Source organism: Cariama cristata, unplaced genomic scaffold (genome assembly GCF_000690535.1).
Source record: "Cariama cristata isolate BGI_N322 unplaced genomic scaffold, ASM69053v1 scaffold6036, whole genome shotgun sequence".
Classification (NCBI taxonomy): domain Eukaryota; kingdom Metazoa; phylum Chordata; class Aves; order Cariamiformes; family Cariamidae; genus Cariama; species Cariama cristata.
In genome coordinates, this window is record NW_009623727.1 from 82,046 (window position 1) to 103,750 (window position 21,705).

General features: G+C 38.4%; 1 protein-coding gene across 1 annotated transcript in view; it reads right to left on the reverse strand.

Annotated features, from left to right (window-relative positions):
• Positions 1 to 19,716, reverse strand: part of LOC104163757 (calcineurin-binding protein cabin-1-like) — a 35,753-nt gene extending 16,037 nt beyond the window's left edge. Inside the window, exons 1-5 of the mRNA XM_009702867.1 lie at positions 19,690 to 19,716; positions 18,017 to 18,207; positions 15,826 to 15,922; positions 13,949 to 14,590; positions 13,407 to 13,481 (exon numbers count right to left, since the gene is read on the reverse strand). Coding sequence (XP_009701169.1) covers positions 13,407 to 13,481; positions 13,949 to 14,590; positions 15,826 to 15,922; positions 18,017 to 18,207; positions 19,690 to 19,716 — 1,032 coding nt within the window. The remainder of the gene's footprint in view (positions 1 to 13,406; positions 13,482 to 13,948; positions 14,591 to 15,825; positions 15,923 to 18,016; positions 18,208 to 19,689) is intronic.
• Between the last annotated feature and the right edge of the window lie 1,989 nt (positions 19,717 to 21,705).

Consider the following 21,705-nt stretch of genomic DNA (forward strand, 5'->3'; position numbering starts at 1 on the left):
GCTTGCAAATTAAATGATCGGCCGAACCCCAAATCACAAATTCCCAATAACCGCAGAACTGAATAACATTGGTGTCCAATTTGGAACAATGCTCTGGAAGACCCGTTGCTTTTGCAGAAGTAACAGTGGTACAAAGAGCAACACTCTTCTCTAAAGCCAGAGCTAAGAATTTAATGCAGTGTCATTGATTATATAGACAGAAGGTAGAAGGGTGACATAAATTCACCAAAGAAGGGAAGAAAAGTACTCATAAACCGAGTACCTTCTCTATAATTTTTATCAGCAATCAAATAAAGTATTCTTGCCTGTGAGGCCACAGAAGACATTTATTTCATGCTCTTTACAGTCTTCATTTAACGGAGACTTATTGGACTGTAAAAGATATGGTTGGATGGAATGCTCAACTGTTCAATTGTCTCTCTCATACCTCCACCATGAAAAAACCCTCATTTTAACGATGGTGATACAGTATGAGTGTTTGAAATAGAAATACAGAGGTTCTGCTGTCAAACGCAAAATCAAATTTGGCCCTAATGTCCTAGATGACCAAGATTTATTAAATGCCAGAAGAGTCAGCAGAATTCCACTGAGAGAACAGAGTAAGTTTCAGCTACAGAAAATACATATTTCAAAGATGGAAAGCACATAAGTACATTTTTTTCAAAATAATTGGTGGAATTTATTTTTGAAGTTCCTGAACTGATTAATCAATCTCTAAAAAGCATATGATTAAAACTTGCCACATTCTATATGCACACACACACAAAAAAAGCAGCTATATTCACAACAATTACCATATTGGATCAAAAAAGGCCTATTCTGCCTCTGAAAGCAGAAAGTTTCTGATGTTTAAAGCCTCACTTCCAAAACTAAAGGTCTCAAGATGCGTAAATGGGATCGCAGAAACCTGAGGGAAATTACAACGGCAGAAGACAGTCTTAAGCCAGAAGTGACATCACTAGAGGAAATGTTTTCAGCTGTGATTTAGCAGGAAAACCCCTCACACCCATGCACTTCATTAACTTACATAATACATTATGTAGGGCCTGACATTTCTGTGCTTGTATTGTATCCAAAATTTCTTCAGCAGAAATACATGAAGGTACTGCTAGTTAGGTACACATTTGTTAAAAATATATCTACATCTCAAATTGTATTTCTATAAAAATGCACAACTATTTCCAGAGACAGAAAGAGGACATTTGGAAAGTAGCTCAGCAATATTTGGATGGTTCTCAGAAGAAAAATGATTAGCGAGAGAAGGAGCACAACATCATAGAGCAATTCCTGCTGGCAGGGACCACTGGAGATCTCTAGTCCAACTTCTCGCTCAAAGCAGAGCTGACTTCAAAGTTAGATCAGCTTACTGCGGGCCTGTGTCCAGCCCAGTTCCAAATATCAGATGATGGAGATTCCACCACCTCTCTGGGCCCCTGTTCTAGTGCTTTACCACCTTCACAGTGAACACTTTTTTCCTGTCACTTCATCCAAATTTCTCTTGCTGCAACTTTAAATGGTGCCTCTCATCTGGTTCCTTCATCTCTGCTGAAGACAGCAATGCCACCCCTCCACTCTCCATTAGTCTTCTCCTCTGCAGGATGAAGCAACCCAGCTCCCTCTGACTCCACTGCCATAAGAGCACACTGGTGACCTGTGTTCAACCTCTTGTCCAGGGCTCCAAATCCTTTTTGGCAGAGCTGTTCCCCAGTCCCTGTTGCACAGGGGTTATTCTGCCCCAGGCTCAGGACTTTGAATTTCTCTTTGTCGAACCTTCAGGTAGTTCTCGTCAACGCAGCCCTCCAAAGGAACTTCAGTAGACTGAACAGTAGGTAGCCCTGCTCTCCAGCACACTGACCATGGCCTCCAAGTTGGTGTCACTCAAACTCACTAAGGGTTCACTCCATCCCATCATCCAAGACATCGCAGAGGATGATGCCCCAGTGTAAGTCTGAGGAATGCCACTGGTAATTGGCTGCCAGGCAGAATCCCAGCGATCAGCCAACACACATTTACCTAGGCAATGGAGGCAGTGACAAACATTGAAAAGAGGAAGCCCATCTTGTAAGTTGTAGATGATCAAGGACATAGACAGAAAAGGTTGAGACTGAAACAACCCTTATTGGTATACACAGATGGAACCAAATTGATATTTAATTTCTCTCAAAATGAAGACGCTATATCAGGGACAAGAAAAATAAACCAGTTTTTATTTTGAATTGGTTCCTTCAGGTGAAGTTGTGGTTTGGGCAAGATTAGTTTTTTCGGCAGAGAATCAACCTGCCTCATAAAGACAGTAACACTTTATTTGCATGAAAGAATAAAGCTGAAACGAACATGATGTTTCTGTCTCAGTAACATCACAACTAAAAATTCTAATGTGTAGTCAAAAATTGCAGCCTTATACCAAAGAAGATTTTCGTACTTATGGCTTTAAAGGGAACCTTCCAGATGTGACCTGGTAAACAGTTGTCTAAGGCTTCTGTAAATAGACAGGTTCTTTTCAACCCAATGAAACAGAGACCTTGAAAGGAGAAAAAAAAAAAACAAAAACCCACAAACAACCAACCCTCTCAATGGCTTTCTTTTCTCAAAGAGGGGGTGGGGGTACAAGAAAAAGCAGGAGAAAGCTATCTTTAAAATAACAGTCAAAGCATTAAAAACCCCACCCTTGGGTAATGTGTATTCTGCAACTCACACAGCCCTAAGAAAAGAGATTTAAACCTGCTTCATCTCTTTTACTGAACCTAGAAACCGAAGACCACCCAAAAGCTGTTAGCAGAAAGCTAAGACGAGCACCACAGTGAGGCACATGTTCTTTTCTTTAAGAGATTTTGGGTTTAGCGTAGGGGCAAGAATTCCAGCATCTCTGATCAGTGAGGGATGCTACTCACAAAAGCCAGGTCAGGGCAATGCCACTAACTTACTACTCAAGGCTTAGGGGGCCACATTTCATCATCCCGCAGGTCACTGCCTCCACAAAAACACAAGACTTTGTTAACATTGCATCTGAGAAATATACTCAGAAAATCTTATTACAGGAAGTCTTGGATTTGCCAGAAGCATTTTATGTTCATCTATTTCTACTGCTGTACCTGCAGTAAGGCATAATAAAGGTTATTTTCCACAAACATACAGTAGGAAACTGAGAAGCTGTCACAATCCTTTACCAGTGTTTTATGTGGTTTCTCATTAGGAGATTTTTTTGGTTTTACTTTGTTGTGGCACTAAGACAAAACTACAGAAATTCTCCTTCCCCCTCTCCCATCCACCTCACCGTGCTGAGCATCTCTGTTACCAGCACTGCATTTGAAATAAGGTAGCTTTATTACCAAGTGGCTCTAGTCACCAAGAGGAAAGGAATCTTTTCTTACATTGATGAGGATGCTATTTGCAGAACAAGTACATATAACTGAAATAAGATGAAAACTCTTTTATCTGCCTTCTTCCTACCTTTCATAGTAATTACAGGTTCATCCAGTCAAGACTGGACTCCCTGCTGGATTTTTAAAAACAAGATAAGGTATTGAAGAGTATGCAGTACTACTTTTGTCTTGACTACTATATTATCAAAGTGGATGAAAGAAACATTTAAGGCTTATTAATATACAAATGACATGTCATAGATGGTGAGAAAAACAGTCCATTACTTCCATAACTATCCTCTATCTTATTTGCTCTTCTTTAAAAAAAACTTAAAAAACTGTTCTCTGTTATGAAGTCTGTATACAGTTGAAATTTACATCAATAATTAGCATGCATGTTTGTGTGAACTGTGACTATTTCTGACTTACAGAGGTGACAAAATCAGCCTCCTTATTTGTTAAAACCTTGACTATTTCAGCATACTCCTCAAAGAGTTCATTTAGCTTCACGAAGGCTATGGACAAACCCCTCCCATGTTGAAAGCTGATGTAAAAAAAAAAAAAGTAAAGAAAATGCAGGAAAGGCAGCACAGGGACAGCCTTCCACCAAGAAAAGTAGCGGCAAAAGTGTAGAATTTTTTCACAGATGTTAGTGGAAAAACTACCTCCCTATAGTTTCCCAGTGAGGCACTTCAGTAGTGAATCAACAGCAGCAGCAAAAAGAAAATGAACATTAAGATAAAACATGAGAAAAATTGTACTTCATCGACTATCTGTGAAGTAGAAACCAGATAACCTGACCAAGGGTTTATTTTTACCATACTTATTGTTGTTTTCAAAACGTAATTTGAAAAACAAAGAAATCCTACAGGAACCTTACACTGATACTACTTCTGGAACGGCTCACTGCTCTGGGGCTGTGGGAAAAAGTAATGATCGAATGTTCCATACAAAGGGAAAGTGACGGTCTTCCCAACAGAAGTTTCCTAATGAAAGATGCTGGCACTGCAACTGTTACATAACATTTTCTTGGTGTTTTTTTAAATTCTTCCCATGTCTCAGTTTAGCACCCTAGTGGTACTGAAGTCAGAATCCAGCTAACAAAAAGATGTGCCTTTTTAAAAGAATACCAGCATATCACTGCAAAGCCTGGAAGCTGTCACACAAACTGCCCGAACAATATGCTGGCCACATTCCACAATATTAACACTCCAACTTCTGTTCAATACTGTGTTTTAATTAAACTATGCCTATTTAATATTTTTTTCCCTTCAATCTCTCCGCAGCAATATCTGAGAGAAATCTCATTTGGAAGTTTTCTTCAAGGTACATTAGAACTAGCAGCAATATCCATGATCCAGACCCTGAAGAACCTTTTATTTCCTAAGATCACACTTTTACTTCCTAAGATTACAGTTTTATATACAGAAAATAATGAAGGTTTATATACATATGATTGAACTGCACTCTAGCCTAACAAAATCCTCCACTTACACAAATGCATGCAAAGGCTTAATGTCCTGCTCTACAAAGGCAGTCATATTTCAGCAACGCTTCCATACACAAAAACACCATTACTGGACCAAGACAGATAAGGTAGTAGGATGAAAAACACTGATAGACGAAGTAAAAGACAAAAAAATCACTTTTCCTTCCTTCATGTTCACTTAATGATTGCTTTCTGCAGGAGACAGAAGGACGAGAGCTGTTAATTATATCAAGAATACACCTCCAGGATAGTGAGAGGGGGATGCCATGGCAACTGGTAAATGCAGCAGTGAACAAAATGGTCACCCTTTGGTAGGAGTGAGACCATGAAAGAGCTCGTCCTTTTGTCCTCCCTATCCCCACCTCCTCCTTCCCCCTCCTTTGTCATCTTTGCTGCACTAATAAAGCATACAGACAACTCAAGAAAAACAACTTTTTCTGTAAGCAGTCTCTGACGTCTTGATGTGCAGGAAGAAATGATGAAAATTAGCAGCATGTGGGTGGAACAAAAAAGGGGGGGGGGAAATACATGAAGTAGAACTAGAGATGATTATTTTCTAGTTATTTAATATTTTACTTATCTCCTCCCATCTCCAGCAAAGTGCCTTTACAGAAGGCTTTTAGCTGTTTCTTGAAGAGAACAGCTTGGCAGTTTGTTGTTTTGTGGGTTTTGGTTGGGTTTTTTTTGTTTGTTTTTTAAAGTGAGAATTCGAGAAGAAAACGCTCTAGACATTCAAGGCAGTTCAAACAAGTCACTCTCAAGTTCTCTTCTTGAAAAAAACAGCCTAAAAGGCCACATCACTGCAGTGCTGACTGCATTCCACAGCAGAAGGGGAAAAAAATCCACTGAAGTGCCCTCTAGCTTCACTCACAGAGGACAATTTTTCCTGTTCAAATTAAATGTCACGTTGACCGTAAGGTCCAACATAGAGATCGTAACATCACTAGACTGATGCTCCAGAGTCAACCTGGGCACTTTGGAGGTTGTGTGTGGTTCCAGCTGCAGACCCTGTACAGCAAGCCCACCACCTGCAATCCCCTAAAATTCTTCAGCACAAGGCTGCGGTTTAAGACTACTCATCACTGGCACTGCGACGAGTTAAACGCTGGTGAAAGGAGAAAACAAGACCTGTTACCTGTTTTGGAACTACAGGAGGGCAGTAACAGCACTAAAACAGTGCCTTTCCTCAACAAATACTGCTTTTACATTACAGAAGCAGCAAAACTTTGTAAAATCAGGGATCATGCTGGCAGCCCGCCAGGAGCCTGAAAGGCACGGCTGATTTGCATAACCTGATTGTGCCTTTGTGTTTATAATAAAATTTACCTGTTTTGATTCTGGTGGCAGCTTCTTCATGAAGTATCATGTTTAATTAGATCTGACATTGAAAGCTGCTGAAGAGTTCTGACTGCAGGTTTAAGAAAGGGAAACAAGGAGAGCGCTCAGAGTTTGGCACCAGACAGCGGGAGAAGTCGGTCATGGATGTGTTACTTTGGAAGAGGTGAGCGAAGCCAAGGGTGAAAGGGAGGACTCGACCGGACAGAACAGTGCAGGGAGAGCTCGAGGTTTGGCAGCTGGAGCAGGAAAGGGTGGTTAAAATTTTCTTTTCTCTCCCTCAAGTTTGAGGGATGGAGCTGGTCCCAGAACAAGGATTTTTTGGCTAAGGCAGCAGTGAGTCTTAAATAACTCAGCAATGTTGAAATAGTCCCTTCTCATGACATTTAGATGATATACTATACTGTGAGGAGCCAATAGAAACTTCAGCTGCTACAGTGCCACCCATTACTAGGACTTTCTACATACAGTCCCATATTCTCAAGGGTCACAACACAGGACTAGAGACTTAGCAGCATTTTTGAACTTTGCCCTTGAACATTCTTGTATTTTTAGAGATGTTAAATCCAGCACTGTGTGCAATGTTGATGTCTGCAATGTTTTAAGGTATTTGTTTTACATAAATTCAGTTCTCAGGATTGGTGATACACGGTATACCCTAACACACAACCACAAAGTTTTACCTGTCCTCTTTAGGGCTACCTGTCATGACAGTTTCAACACTGGTGGAAGCTGTAATTTTAGTATTAAGGTCTTCAATATTAAGTCCACAGTAATAAAAATACCCTTACAAATTGCAAGTCAAGAAAAAAAGAAGATAAATGTGTTCTTAGACTGAAGTATCTCCACAATGCATTAGTAGAATATTCCGTGCACTATGAAGCTTCATCCTAGCTTGTGCTGCAGTAACTTTCCCATGCTGACACGTCCTTAACAGTATCACAGACATCATCATTATATATAAAATGAAGAATTTAATATGACCAATTTTACGCAGTCAGTGGGAAGGCTTATTAGAAATTCTCTAATTATCTAGAAGCCTCACAACTCCTTTCTGCCAGCATGTCCCCTCCTTGGTCCTTAGGAACACACATTTAAGTACAATGCTATGCCAAGGTCAAACTAGTCTGCCTCAATCTCTCATTCTCCCTCAATAAGGCCTCCTTGGTATTCCATTTCCAGGGACCATTAATTTCATATGAAAATCATAGTTGGCAAGACTAAAAATATATCTTATAACTCAGAGCAATAGCTGACTGCTTTCAGGATCTCTGCAAATCTTTTTGATAACATTCTCAGACTGAGAAAAAAAATCAAAGAAAAGAACAAGCGTCCTTCAAAATGCTGCTTGACCACAAAGTGAATTTATCTCTAGTGTAACTTTAGTAACTTAACTCCTAATGACACAGTGACCACTACTGGACAGCAATTTCAGCCCATTTCATACGTCTATATCAAAAATCTTGCTCACAGTTAAGAACTTAAACAGAAAAGGACAAAAGAGGAGGAATGACTTTCAGCCACACCTGTTCTCCAGTCTGGTGTGCTGCACAGCCATACGAACACCTGTGCCAGCACAGAGGAACATATACGATGGCACAGGCAGGAGCAGCCACCAAGGAAGCAGGTTTACTTCTCATAGCAGCAGTTCTCACTTTAAAGTGCTGATTAAACTATGCTATGTTCTTATACTATGATTCACTACCATGTCTCCTGGAGGATATTACTTTAAACAACAACAAATTCAGAAAACTCCAACTCCATCACAACTCCTAAGTTCAACCAGAACTAATTACTTTCTTCCCTCTGTTACAAAAAGCCCATCAGATGAGATGGGCCATGCTCTCCCACCTTTTCTAGTCGCAGGACTACTCACTTCATGACTTTAAATACTACTGTAAGCAATTAAATATCTTTGGAGTCACAAGCCCACTCCTGATGGGTCATCACTGGTGGTCATACACACTTCTCTGGAAGCTGCCATAGCCTGAACTAAATTTAAGTAGTCTCTAGAACTTTAGTCTCTTATTTTTAAAAAGAGTGCAATAGGCTAAAGGGTCAATAGGCAATACTAGAAAATGTGAATATTTGGGAAGATACTTTGTTAAATCTTCAGCATACATTAGTTTAGATCGTATAATCAACTCAGTGACTTCTACAAGAGTAGTTAAATATGCAACAAGCAGCAGAAGAAAATTCTCTGAAGGGCTGATGATTATACCATTGTAACAGATAAAATGGCATTTATTTTCAAAGTGTTCACTGGGCAATCTTCTGTAACACTCAAAACTGATCAGAAGGTATTGCCCTGGTCCTCTTAACTCTGAGGATATGATAAGAAAGATAAACAGCAGTATTAATACAAGTGTTTAAGAATGTTGCATCATCACTCTCTAGATTTTTAAATACATTTTTATATCAATTACTGGACTCTTGTCCGTTTATGCTACTCTGTTCCCACACATCACAAAGGATTTTTCTTTTTATTAAAACCAAAAGGGCGGCACACATTTTAGTCATCACCCCCCCCATTTCACTTTCACATCAGACAGTGTTACAAGCTCAGATTTTACTTCACCATTATGGTTTAACAGTAAATACTTATTACAGTTACACTGAACCTAGCCTCATACAAACACAGCACAAATTATTCAAAGTTAACATCTCCTCCCCTCCCGCCCCAAATATGGTAATATACATGGATTAATTTATGTTGTATTTACTAGCAGCTTTTTCAAACTCAGAAGTCTCTCTTTGGTTGCCTCTTGAATGACTGTTTCACGTCTCCAGCTGCTTCTGCATTAGACATTAAGAACTCAAAGCCCCATTAGCAGGATTCGAAAAAGTAAAATTGTGTTTGCTATGGGAAAACATCAATTACTCCTGAAAGTAAGAGTTGGATCCAACTAAGTTTGAGATGATGTTTAATTGATAAGATGATGCTCAACTGATTTTGGTTAACTGGTAAGGTTCCTCACCACACTAGAGCTCCAATGCTATAGCATTTTACCCAAGCCTGTACTGAGTACACATAGGTAGACCTTTCTGTTAAAGGTATCGCAGTCTACGCACAAGCATACTGTCAAGTACCCTGTAAAGACGTCAAGTAACACCTGAACAATGAACAGCAGCCACATGTATAAAGGACCTCTTTCTGAAACACAGTCTTCTGCCCCTGGCATGAGCAGGGTACATCACCACGCTATGCAAGATCTCATGACAGAATATCTACATTAATTTCTGTGCTGACGCGTCATATTTCAATAGAGAATACTTCAATTTCAACAGTTCTTCAGGAGCACAGGAACTTATCGTGGCAAGGTTTTGTACAACCATCTTTTTCTGCCTTCTTCAAAGCTGAGAGCTAACCTTTCTAAGCCACTTCCCCATGTATTTAGCTGACTGTGTAGAAGATGCTGGAGTTTCACTGGCTCAAATACACGTTAACATTGCATCAGTCATGAGGACTACAGAGGATTTCTTAAATCAAGTGAAAGGATCGCAGTATTGCCAAGCTATTAAAAAGATTAGATCTCATCACAAAAGTATAATAACCCACTTTGTCAAATTCCGTTTACTGATTGTTGTACCGTTTCCTGCTTGTGCCTGAAGAGGCATATAAAAAGATTTCAATGAAGTTGTTAAATATTTAGATTTAAGACTCTGACTGGTCTGGAAGAAAGTTGAAAAGCCATAATTCAAATAATTCCTAATTTTAGCAGCAAGTGAAAACTTTCATAAAGAAACCATATACTGCCTGGAACTGTAAAATACAACAGCAGCAGAGTAAGACATATATTAAGGCTGATTTTGTGTTCACCTTTTTTTTTGGATTGTCAATTTCTTGGGATAAGTGACTGAAGAACCACAGGTCCTGTAAACCTACTCGAACTATCCAATAACAAAGCACTTCTCTGGGCTGTGGCAGTTCCATACACGATGTCATTTGTTTACAGAAGGCAAATGTTTGCCAATTTTAAATAAAACAGGATTCAGTGTGTTGAAAACAGACAGATGTCTACAAGAGTGGCTATTCCTGTGTCTCCACTCTAATACATAGTGTTATGCTACCAGTAGGGCAGCTTTGCACAGCTTACAAGATCCTGCTAGAAACACACAAAAAACGTAACTGCAGTACGTAATAATCTCACTAGCTGGGACTGCTTCCTACAGCGGAATGCTTACAAGCCTCATAGGCCATCATGTTAAGAGGTATGTTTTATTTCAAGTGATTTAACAGGAAATCTACTTCCAGTGCAGTTAAATATCACCTATTGTATCTACTTTCAAGATTAGTTTGTGTGCAGATTTTTCACTATTCTAACATTTTGCCACATACCTGAGTTAACTGCTGACTTTGCTGAAGAGCTGACATAGCAATCGCATATCCCGAATCTTCAAGAAAGCCCAGCAAGGAACTTGGCTGACACAAGCGAGTTTGTTGAGTCGTTTTTAAAAAGGTGAGTATGTCCAAAAAGCAAACTGTAATGTTACTTTTTAAAGAAGCTTATTAGCAAACTCTATTTTGAGGTCAAAAATCACAGTGTGATGACAGCTATTTTTTTCCCCTCCAAGATAAACTAACAAAGTCTTAACATGCTGAACCAAGATTTCTTTATTAAAAAAATTAAAATCTTAAAATACCAGACTATAAGCAAAGAAACACTTCTACTAGAATATGTCTTGACATTTCTCTTCATTTCTGTACTTCGACAGAAGAATGTTACTGACTTCTTGAGGGGCACAAATTGGAGAAAGTTACTTCCATGATAATCTAATACAGAAAAACTCCCTTTACTCTTACATCTTCTACTGGTACTCTGCTAGGAGATGCACTGTACAAATGCACATTTTAACTAAATGCACTGTTAGGTAATTTTTATCTCAGTATTAACAACTGGAAACCTTTATGGATACTCAAGACTCAAGACTTCCTACAGGAAAAACACAGGTTGAAGTGCCTCCTGACAACTAAAACCAACACCATTTCTGGAGCAAATTTAGTGTGAAGGTAATCTTGTCCATAACAAATGCTGTGTAACAGAGTCTACCCTGAGGGTCTGAACCTCCTCTGCCTCCTGGACAAGGCAATAATCACCAGTAAAACAATATTCATCAAAATGAGACGAGGAGAACAAGTACACATAGATTCAAGAGAATAGTGCCTGAAAACACAAGGTTCAAGCTCCACTGGAAGGTACATATCTTAAATGGAAACAAAATATATCTGGAATCTTTCACAAAGGACAAAAATAACTGCTTTTCCTGAATTTGCAGAGTAGATAGCACTAAACCTTGTTACAGGAGTTGACCTACCGCCTCAATTTTCTTCAGGTCCCCTAGGCAGAAAAACCTAAAAGGAAGGCCACTTAACTCTAAATGACACAGAAGGTTCACCTTGTAAGTTCCTCTACCTATTAACCAGCATCTCTAACACAGCTGCGCTTTCGTTCCAAGAAGCATTTATCATGTATGTTAACACACTGAAGGGAGGACCAGGCAATGTCCGTTATTTGAGGTTAGGGTGAAAAAGATCCAAAGAACAGAGGCAGTGTTCTGGTGACAGGTATCGGATTTGCTTCAGGAACTAGAATAATTATCTGGAGGTTTAAGAAATGCATTTATTTTGAAAAACAGGTGAGATAATGTGGAAAGGATTTGAATACCTAAGACATTATTTCACTTGCTAACATCAAAGATGTACCTCCTCAAAAGCTTATGCTTTTGCAAAGCAGAGATGGGTGTATTTTACAGAAAAAAGCCTCATTCAAATTTGAAGGACGAAGAGAAATTCTGAAAGACTTTTGCTGTCCTTCCATTTTTATGAAAACTAGTGCCTAGGCAATGGGAAAAAAAACAAGTGATGGAGAAGCAGGCAATTTTCCTCCTCCCTGCAACCATAACACTTTTTTTCTGATAACTGACAAGTTGGAATGCAGTGTGTGGCTATCTCTAGACTAGTCATGGCACGTACTTCTCCTTGTACACTTCTACTGAGTATGACACATAACAGGAAGGTGAAGTTACAGGAGATGATGGGAAGATGAAATAGTAGAAGATATACGCGAGGGACAGAAGAGACAAACTGCAGAAAACCAGAATAAATTTCTGCAGCTCATAAAACAAGTTTGTTCAAGATGTTTCTGAAAGAGCTTCACTTTAAATTGGTACTGAACATGATTCCACATATTCATATAGTTATTCACCTTTCTTGTACAGAAAACCTTAGAGATGCTTTCTGTTTTACACACTTAAGCATGATACAGACCACTACTTGTGAAATACTCAAAGACGACAGGTTTCTAAGCTGTACTCCAACAGATTTTTTTCAAGTATTTTTAGACAAATACTGTTTTAGTTACTTTTTGAGAGCTAACAATCGACAATGTTTTCATAGCACAGAACATGCACAATGCCCCAAGAAGTATTAAAATCCAAGAAGAATTAAAACACAGACTATTAACTAAGAACACAGATTTTTTTTTTTTCTTCCAAACATATTTTATCTTCTAGTCAAAGTCTGCTGAATAATTGCTTCATTGTGCGCTGGTGGCAAAAATTACAGGAAGTACAAAATTAGAAAATACTTTTGAGGCTTTCAGCTGATGGTTTGCTGGCAAAATGAATGACCACTAAACATGTCATTTATGTAGTTTTCTTCTTGGCTTCAATTTCACATTAAGGACTGATAAATAGCCATCCCTTTAAAGCTCTGTAATTGTTTGCTGGATAAACCCAGAAACTACAAGCTAAAAACAAACCAAGTAATATAAGAAGAGTTAAAATCAGATTCTCAGCCCTGCAAGTTGAGAGAAAAGATATTTGCTATCTCTGGAACAGAGTGCAATGTTAGCAAGGAAAGAGCTGATGAGGTTGTTAGCCCTTAGGAATCAGAGAGAGGTAATTACCACCCATGAAGTGCTCAGGAATGATGTGGACATTAAGAAAATTGTATTGTGCCATAAATACTTCTATTTGAAGACTGGGCTTTCCCCAAGAGCTTTTGGGCAACTGTCCTTCAAGCCTGACATAAACAGAAGTAATGACCCTAACAAAACAGATGAATTCCCTATACTAATGTGGCCGAACTTACCTTAAATGACAACAATACAAGGAAATTAGATATTTCTAATTGCTTCAAATAGTCAGATACAGACCTCATTGTACAGACTAAGTAATAAAAGCTTGTTACAAGCAGCCAGGGACTTCACAGAGCTTACCTGTTTCTGTGCTGATGCTCCCATATGCACCTGGCAAAACTTGACTGCCTGTTCAAGTGCTGCTTCTTCATCCACCTGAACACAGAATCACAACTAATGAAGTCATAATTACTTAGCTCATCTATAAATCTAATTAAATTCAGATGAAATGGGGATGCAGAGCATGGGAGTAATGGGGGAGAAGCAGCACTTCTATGGCAGAACAGGGATCTTAAGTTATTCAGGAGTACATATTCAAAGATACACAACTCCCTCTTAATTGAAACTAACATTTAGCATGAACAATCCCCACATAATTGGTATTATAGCTCTTAACTGATTTCAGAAATTTAGTTCCAAAACATGGAGAGTCCTACTTTCCCCCCACCCCCCACCACTGTAGTGGTCTTGTCAACAGAGTGGTTCCTCAGGAGATATTTATCTCCTCGACTTTTGAACAGATACAGGGCCAATTTTATACTGATTGGTTTGGCAATTATTGTTAGTCTCTAACCATGTCTGAAGTCACACAGAGAAATTAAATTAATGATAAAATACTTTACCTGTTTAATCAGCATGTATGTTTCAGACATGATCTTCTCAATTTTACCCAGGTCATAGGCCATAACTTTCTGACCTTGCTGCCATACTCGATAAGCATCGAGCAGAAGTGTTTTCCCAGACTCTACATCCTCAAGTAATTTCCTCTTCCTGGTTGATCTCTGGACAGGTTCTTCTGTAGGTATTGCCTGAACTATTCCTTTAGCTGCCTGCTGCTGATGTTTTGAGCTGATACTTAGCTCTTCCAAAGAAAGTTCTGGAGTCCGGCTCTCTGGAGCTCTCTCCTTTAAGTTCCTGACAGACTGAAGACGGTCTGGCTCACTGCGTTTACACAAAGCATCGACTTTTTCAGGGTCATTGGAATATCCATCAAGATCCATAGGCTCAACTGAACCAGGCCCAGGGAGTTCTTTAATTTCCTTGTCATTCTTGTCCTCTTGTTCTAATATGTCCATAGTATTGGGAATTTGTCCCTGGGTCACTTCCTTCACTCCATTTTCAGTACTATGTACTACTCCATCCGATAAAACTGGCTTTTTGGGAAGGACGTCTTTCCCCTCTTCAGCACTAGTTTTATTAGAGACGTCTGTTGTCATCCTTCCTGAAGCAAGGTTAGAAGCCTTGGAACTCTGATCTTCTGAAACCTTAATAAAAGAAGTCATTCTTCTCTGTTATTATTGAAATCAGAAAGCATTTGAGCACAGCTATGACTGCCATGAATATTGACAATGAGTACCTTTACACTACTGCCTCTGCTGAAGAAAATGCATTTATTCTACGTTCATTCTTGTTTGTTCCTGAATACTAATTAATCCAAGCCACAAGTCTTACAATTAGAGTATTTTCATCAGTGAAAACACCACAGAGAAATCAACGGCACAGGTTGAACCAAAGCTGTGACTTTTTTTTTGCTGCTACTTCAGTCTATATTATGGGATCCAACTAAATGAAATCCAAGGTTTTAATAGCACAAAATTTTCTTCTAATGTATTGAAATCAAAACTGAACCTATTTCTTCTGACAGCTGCAGATCAGTTTCAAATTTAAGAATCTTCCCTTCGGTTGCTCTTACATAATTTTCTTCTTATTGGTAGACCAAGAGGTATGCTAAACTCTGCTATAGTTATTTTAATTTTTGTACCTTTACTTTGGTGATGGTCCAAAGGTAGAAAACCTCAGTACATCATCTCTTCTTTCAAAAATTGCTAACAATACAATTCTTCCATCCAGATTTATTAAAAAACTATTCCATACACAGAGTTCCAGTGTTCTTAGGGATGTTTTCATTTAATTTGCTAAACCTATACTCTGTTAACTTGGGAAACTCTTTGGAACAAGTTTTTCCTTGAATGTGTTTACCAAATAAACTTTCAGTTTCCAGTTATCTTAACCTGGAAACTGATTAGTCTCTATATGACTTTTAAAAATTAAATCTAAATTACAATTAAATGTAGTAACAGGTGTGGTGCTGTCAAGGACTAGTAGTTAAAAATGGCTAGGCATGTAATATCTAGTTGTCTGGTTTTGTTTGGCAAGATGAATCTGAGTTCATTTTAAAAGGAAATTTCCAATAGACCCCACCTGGAAATGTAGCTGTTCTTACACTCCATATAACTGCCATCACTTGAAACTTAAGGGACAGTCAAACCAAACTTACTGCAACCCATTCCCAACAACTGTATTTCTTACTGGATTTCAAAAATAAAAAACAACAATGCTGGAAGAAAGTTTTCTGTGTAGTTGCATATAAACGTAAGGTATTAGAAATTAGTGATAATAATGTAGCCCTTCAGTCTCAGGAGAGCTAAGGAACAAGTAAACCAAACCTAGAAAAATCTAATTACTAAATCAACAACCATTACATGCACTGCTACCTTACCTGCGTCAGATCGTTGAGAGTGTCCTCCAAAACTTTCACTGTAAGCACAAAGGCTTGTTGGGCCAGAACTTGGCGATCTGCATCACGCAAGTACTTCCTGTGCCACAGTAAGATAACAGAAATTAAGCTAACCGTCAAAAGCTTATAGGGCTTTAAAAGCAAGAACCAGGACATTGGAAAAAAAAAAAAACAAAACAAAACACAAAAAAACCACCAAAAAAACACCAAACAAAAAAAAACCCCAAACCATAAAACCCAACATAACAATTTTAAAACAAGTTAGAAGAAAGCAAACAAAACATACACAGTTGCATATGGAAGTATAACACTTTAGCTATGTTTCCTTCCACTTCTCCCCTCCCCACAATCATCAAAGATGACATGCATGAAGCAAAAGACAGGAAGAGGGAAGGGGAGAAAAAAAAACAAAACCAAAAAACCAAAACAAAACCAAAAAAACCAACAACACAACCAAACCCAAAGCAAAACAGACAACCAGAATTACAGTTTTCTTATATCAAGCCTTCTGTGCCCCTCAAGTACCAGCTTTTTATTCAAATCTTTTTTTGAAAAAGAGCATTAGTCACACAAAGCTATCTTGAACTGTCAGGTGATTTTCATGTTCTGGATAAACTGTGCATGTGAGATTAAGGACATCAGCAAATCCTTTCTTGTTGGTCATATCAGCCACCCTTGAATCTAGTTTTTTTAGAGCTAAAACACTGGTGTGCTAATAACTTTTTTCTTATTTAGTATTATAAAAAATAATACTGTATGTGTAAAACTTATTGACTCTATAGCTTAATTTAATTTACTACAGCATTGTAAATTCAGTGTATGCTGACACAATGCTTTAGTCTACTTTCAAGGAAAACATTTCCAGCCATCAAGCCCATCTAACTGAGTTTGATAGAAAACTGAATTTCTATTTCAGAATTGGCTGGTTTTAACGAGAGGGCTAAAAATCAAGTAAATAATTTTGAAGGGTATTATTTCAGTCAAAAAGCCAACATTTTTTAATACACATATTTTCTCTCTACAGTATTACATTAAATTGGTAATTTTATGGTTTGCTTTTCAGACAAAAGATACAAAAACCTGACTCTTCCTTTCAGTAATAATTAAAGGTCAGCTAGAAATGTCCTATTTTTAAAAATAGCGTTGTTACAGGCATATACCAGACACACCCAGAATATTTGCATTTATAAGTTCCTGTAATGATTGCAGTTCACCACGCCTGGCACTGGCTGATCCCATATGTCAAATTACTTGTTTGTTAAATTCAGTCTAGACTTATAAATAACATAATATTTTTAGTACAACTGTGGGCTTGCTTAGGACAGAATTTAAACCTTCTATGGTCCAGTACTTCTGATATGCTAAAAGTCAAAGTATTTTTGGCTTCAAGTTTGCTGAACATGTGGTGACACATTCCCAGACATACTACAATCTACGCAAATTCACATGCACTCACACTCAAAAACACATGAAGAAATCTTCAATGCCTCCAACTTCCGCCATCAATCATTCGGTTCAATTTCTTAAGCATTTGCCAGAGGAACAGTTCCCACTCAGCAAGCTACTAGCATTTTACCTCAATTGCTTCGACGTTTTCTTTAGATGTTTATTTTGGTCTTCCATTTATATGAATCTGTATATAGCCCACATTAAATGGCTTCTTTTTTCTTAAATAAGGTTAATGCAATTAAAATTAGATCACCCCTGAATAGGATAAGCTTTTTAAATAGCATCAGCTGCCAATAGGCAGATAACCATTGTTCAGTCCGTCAAGGATTACAGGAAGGCAGGATGCCTGGGCCGTGACCTCCCTCAGTGGACACAGCTCTTAGGCAAGAGGCCAGCAGAGGGGTGCAGAAGCCGTGATGCTCTCGTCCACCAGTAAATCCCGTCACATGACGGAAAACCTCTGCAAGTCTGCTATGGCAGCTGTATGGCTGCTCTGAGTTTCAAGGGAAATGCAGAGAAATTTATGGAATTATGGAATCGTAATCCTGAGAAAAATCCTGAGAAATCCTGAGAAAAATTAACCATCATTCCACTATATTCCCAAGGAAATCTGTCTAAAGACTTTTTCCCTAAACGAAGAACATCTTTAAATAAAATGGTTACACAGTGAACAAAATATATTCAAAGCTTTACAAAGTAATGGATTAAAATAAATATATCATACTTTCCCTGATCAGGGGTCCTCTGTAGCATAGAAGAGACTTTCAGCAAGGTGTTGTAATCCTTTAGTTGTGACAGCACATTTAGCAGTAAAACAATAGAGCGATTCATATGAGATGCAAAACTGCCCGGGCGGTCGATCTCATCCACGGGGATGCGCCAGATTCCCTGCAGAGGAACGAAAAGAGGAAACTTCTAAAAAGGGATCTAACTCAAAAGAACAAAAAATCTTAAAATATGGGTCAGATTCCACAGCATACTGAATTTCACTGAGGTTCAGGGGAATAATGGACAGACAAATGCTGTGGTCCTTCAGATAGGGAGATCTGGATTTAAAGTCAACTGATTCCTGCCAGCAGCAAAAAGAGGGAGGCTTGCAGAAGCCACACCACACCTTCTAAATATGTTTCTGAACTATTCCCAGAAAAAAAAGAGTAAGCAAAGCCTGAATTACACTGTGCATTTTTCTCAAATGTCTATGAACATGCCTTCCTAAGCTAAAGCTGAACTACCACAACAAACAAGGAGCAACTTAAAATAAGTTTTCCAGGCCTGAAAGCTGCTACTCTTGTGCAGTCACAGCAAGTTTCTATCTTCAAATAATCTGTTTCTAAATGTCTTAGGAACTTGGTTACTGCCTTGATATCGTCAGTTTTCACCATGGCACTAACCAGCCTGATAGGAAGAATGAGATTCCTCAGCAGTATCCATTTTCCAGTGGCAGATTAAAATACATGTGCGTACAACCTGAGCCTTCTAATTAAATTTCTGGGACAAGGGAATCTTTGGGGAGCAAGGTTGGAGACTGACAGAAAATATAATTTGATTATGGTTAGTCAGCTCAGATTTTGCAATGACTAATAAGTCTAAGGAGATTTTTTTCAGGTGTTTAACATGGATACTGTCAACACACTAGTCAACCACATTTGAAAAAAATGCAATGCAAACACTACTATGTTTGCATGTTAGTATGTAACTTGTACCATGATCATTCACAAAAACTGCTGTTACATCAGTGCAAACCCTTCCCTCATGCTTTATCCAGTTCTAAAACTTTTCCTGTAGCAGCTCTTTAATATGAAAATCCTCTGGTCATGAATACCATTCTGTAATAATACAGGAAAGAATAGTTTCATTGATAGGAGTACCTGACTGAAAGTGAATTTTGCTTCCAAACCTGCTCAGAGAGCAGCATATACAAATATTTACTCTTTTATCCTTGTTTAAAGGCCTTGCTTTGGTATTTTTAGCTTCACTTTCAGTGTGAGCAAAATTCTTCAGAACTTAATGCAAGGTGGAAGCAAAAAAAATACTACTGCAATCATAATTGACATCTGACCACAAAAGCAGCAGATACACAACCAGCCTGTCTGCAACGGACCCCTCCCCTGCATATCTTCAGAGAATCTGCAGTTCTACTCCATAGGATGTATAGAAACTTGGGAAAAAACAACATGCAAATATCAGTGTTTTTACATAGGAAACAATGACTTGTTAAAAACTAGATATAATGCACAGACTGTTCTGTCAAATTTTCTTACTCTTCCTTTTCTTCATGCTCTCTACTCTTACTCCCAATGATGACAGAGAAAGCCATTTTTCCTCTTTGAAAGAAAACTTCAGGGAGCAAACTTTTTTTTGCAGCTTCCTTTTTCCAGAAAGTACCCAAAACTGTACCATGACCAACGCCCGAGGCACAGCCATCGCTTCCTCCTATCCCCAACTACCAACCTCCTTCTGCAGCTTGGTGGCAAAGATCTTATCTGCCCATGCAGCTCAGCAGCTCTCAAGCATGTATGGATCTTGTAGGTAACAGTTCCATAAAGCAAAACATACTTCATTTAAATAGAGAAGCTTTTTCTTCCCCCAAGCTATACAATGACTTTCCTTTCAGGCTACAGACGAAACACACATTCTGGAGCTGGTATTTTTTTGCTTCTCTGCACGTATGTAAACCAGGTTTCTGCCAAATCCTAAAACAACTGAATGCTTCATAATGGCACCACATTGCAACAACCTATTTAGCCAATTTAACTGTACAAAACAATTTACGGTCAACTTAGATGTATACTCTATGAACGGAAGACAGGCAATGTGTAGGTTCCTGGTCTTTTTCAGCATTATCTCATCCTTCATTTGAATCAGGCAGATCACTTGGAGGGAGCTTTCAGATACAGAATCTGGAATTAGTTGAAAATAATTTTGCAGCTCCCTCTTGCAGGTCCTGTGTATACATTTTGATGCTACCCCAGAAATTACAACAATGCAGTAAAACAATTTGCAGTGACAGAATATGCTACGTGCAGCTAGAAATTGCAGCAGGGCTAGAAAGCCATGAAAGTGACAAAGACCAATACAAAGTAAGTTGCGTATTTTTGGGAATGCTGCTCTTCCATCTTTCTACAACAGGGCATGCTGGAAGAGATTAAATTAAAACTCATATCAGGGGTGTTTAAGTTTACTTTATCATTGCAATTACAAAAGAATGTCTTATTTTAAAAGGAAAGTCACTAATTTTCATGCATTGACTTGCAGTTTTACAAATGCAAAACAGCAATAAATAAGATTACTGTCCTGTTACATACCTGCCTCTTTCACACGCAGCCCCAAGTCAAAAGCAGAAAGAAACCTGCCATCACGAGTCAGAACAATCTTCATTCCACTGTGATTTTATTAAGCAATATGCAAAACACTGATGTTAAAGTGAGTTTATCAGAATTTATTTCATGAGTGATGCTGAATTCTTTTTAAAACTGCAATTTGAGGCAGAGACTAAAGAAACAGTCTCATTCAAACCTCTCCCGTTTAACTAAGCTTATCAGGCATGAATTTTCCCTTCCTAAGTATCAATAACCTTCAGGAAGAATACTTCTGGATTCAGATCATACACTGCAACTTTTTTAAAAAGTTGAATGTTAGGCTATTTTTTTTTAACAAAACTTAAGAAAGATTCAAATGCAAAGCTTGTAATGAAATAACTACCTCTCCCAAAGAGAAGTTTAACTAAGCTTATCAGGCATCCCTTCCTAAGTATCAATAACCTTCAGGAAGAATACTTCTGGATTCAGATCATACACTGCAACTTTTTTAAAAAGTTGAATGTTAGGCTATTTTTTTTTAACAAAACTTAAGAAAGATTCAAATGCAAAGCTTGTAATGAAATAACTGGGGAGGAAACTGGAAAAAGTTATTCAGTTTGACTAAAATTAAAGTTTTCATATCATAATTTGAAAATTCAGATTTGTTAGCAAAGTACCTCTCTTGAAAGTACACACACAGAGGAGTGCAGATCCTTGTGACAAACGTTTGCCGTTCTTTGAAAGGTATTGTAACGGATGATCACCGCTCAGGCCACTTGACAAAACATCTCCGGCTCTGGCCACCAAAAGGATTTTACATCCAAACGCACTGCTCCTGTTTGCTGGTCACCATTCCCACAGCTGAAAGGTTCTCCTCCCTTCTGCCACAGCCAGCCAAGCTGTTTACACCAAACTAGAGGAAGGAGTGAGACATTTCCAACAACTCCAAAATGCCTCTCACAAGATCCAAAACATCAAGCTGCTCTCCATGCCTTCCTGGCTAAACAAACACTCTATAAGAGCTGGGGGCAGAGGAAGCAAGCCTGATACGCACTGCTGGAAAAAAAAAATAATTTGGGAGTACATGAAAATCCTGCAGATAACTTAATACTGA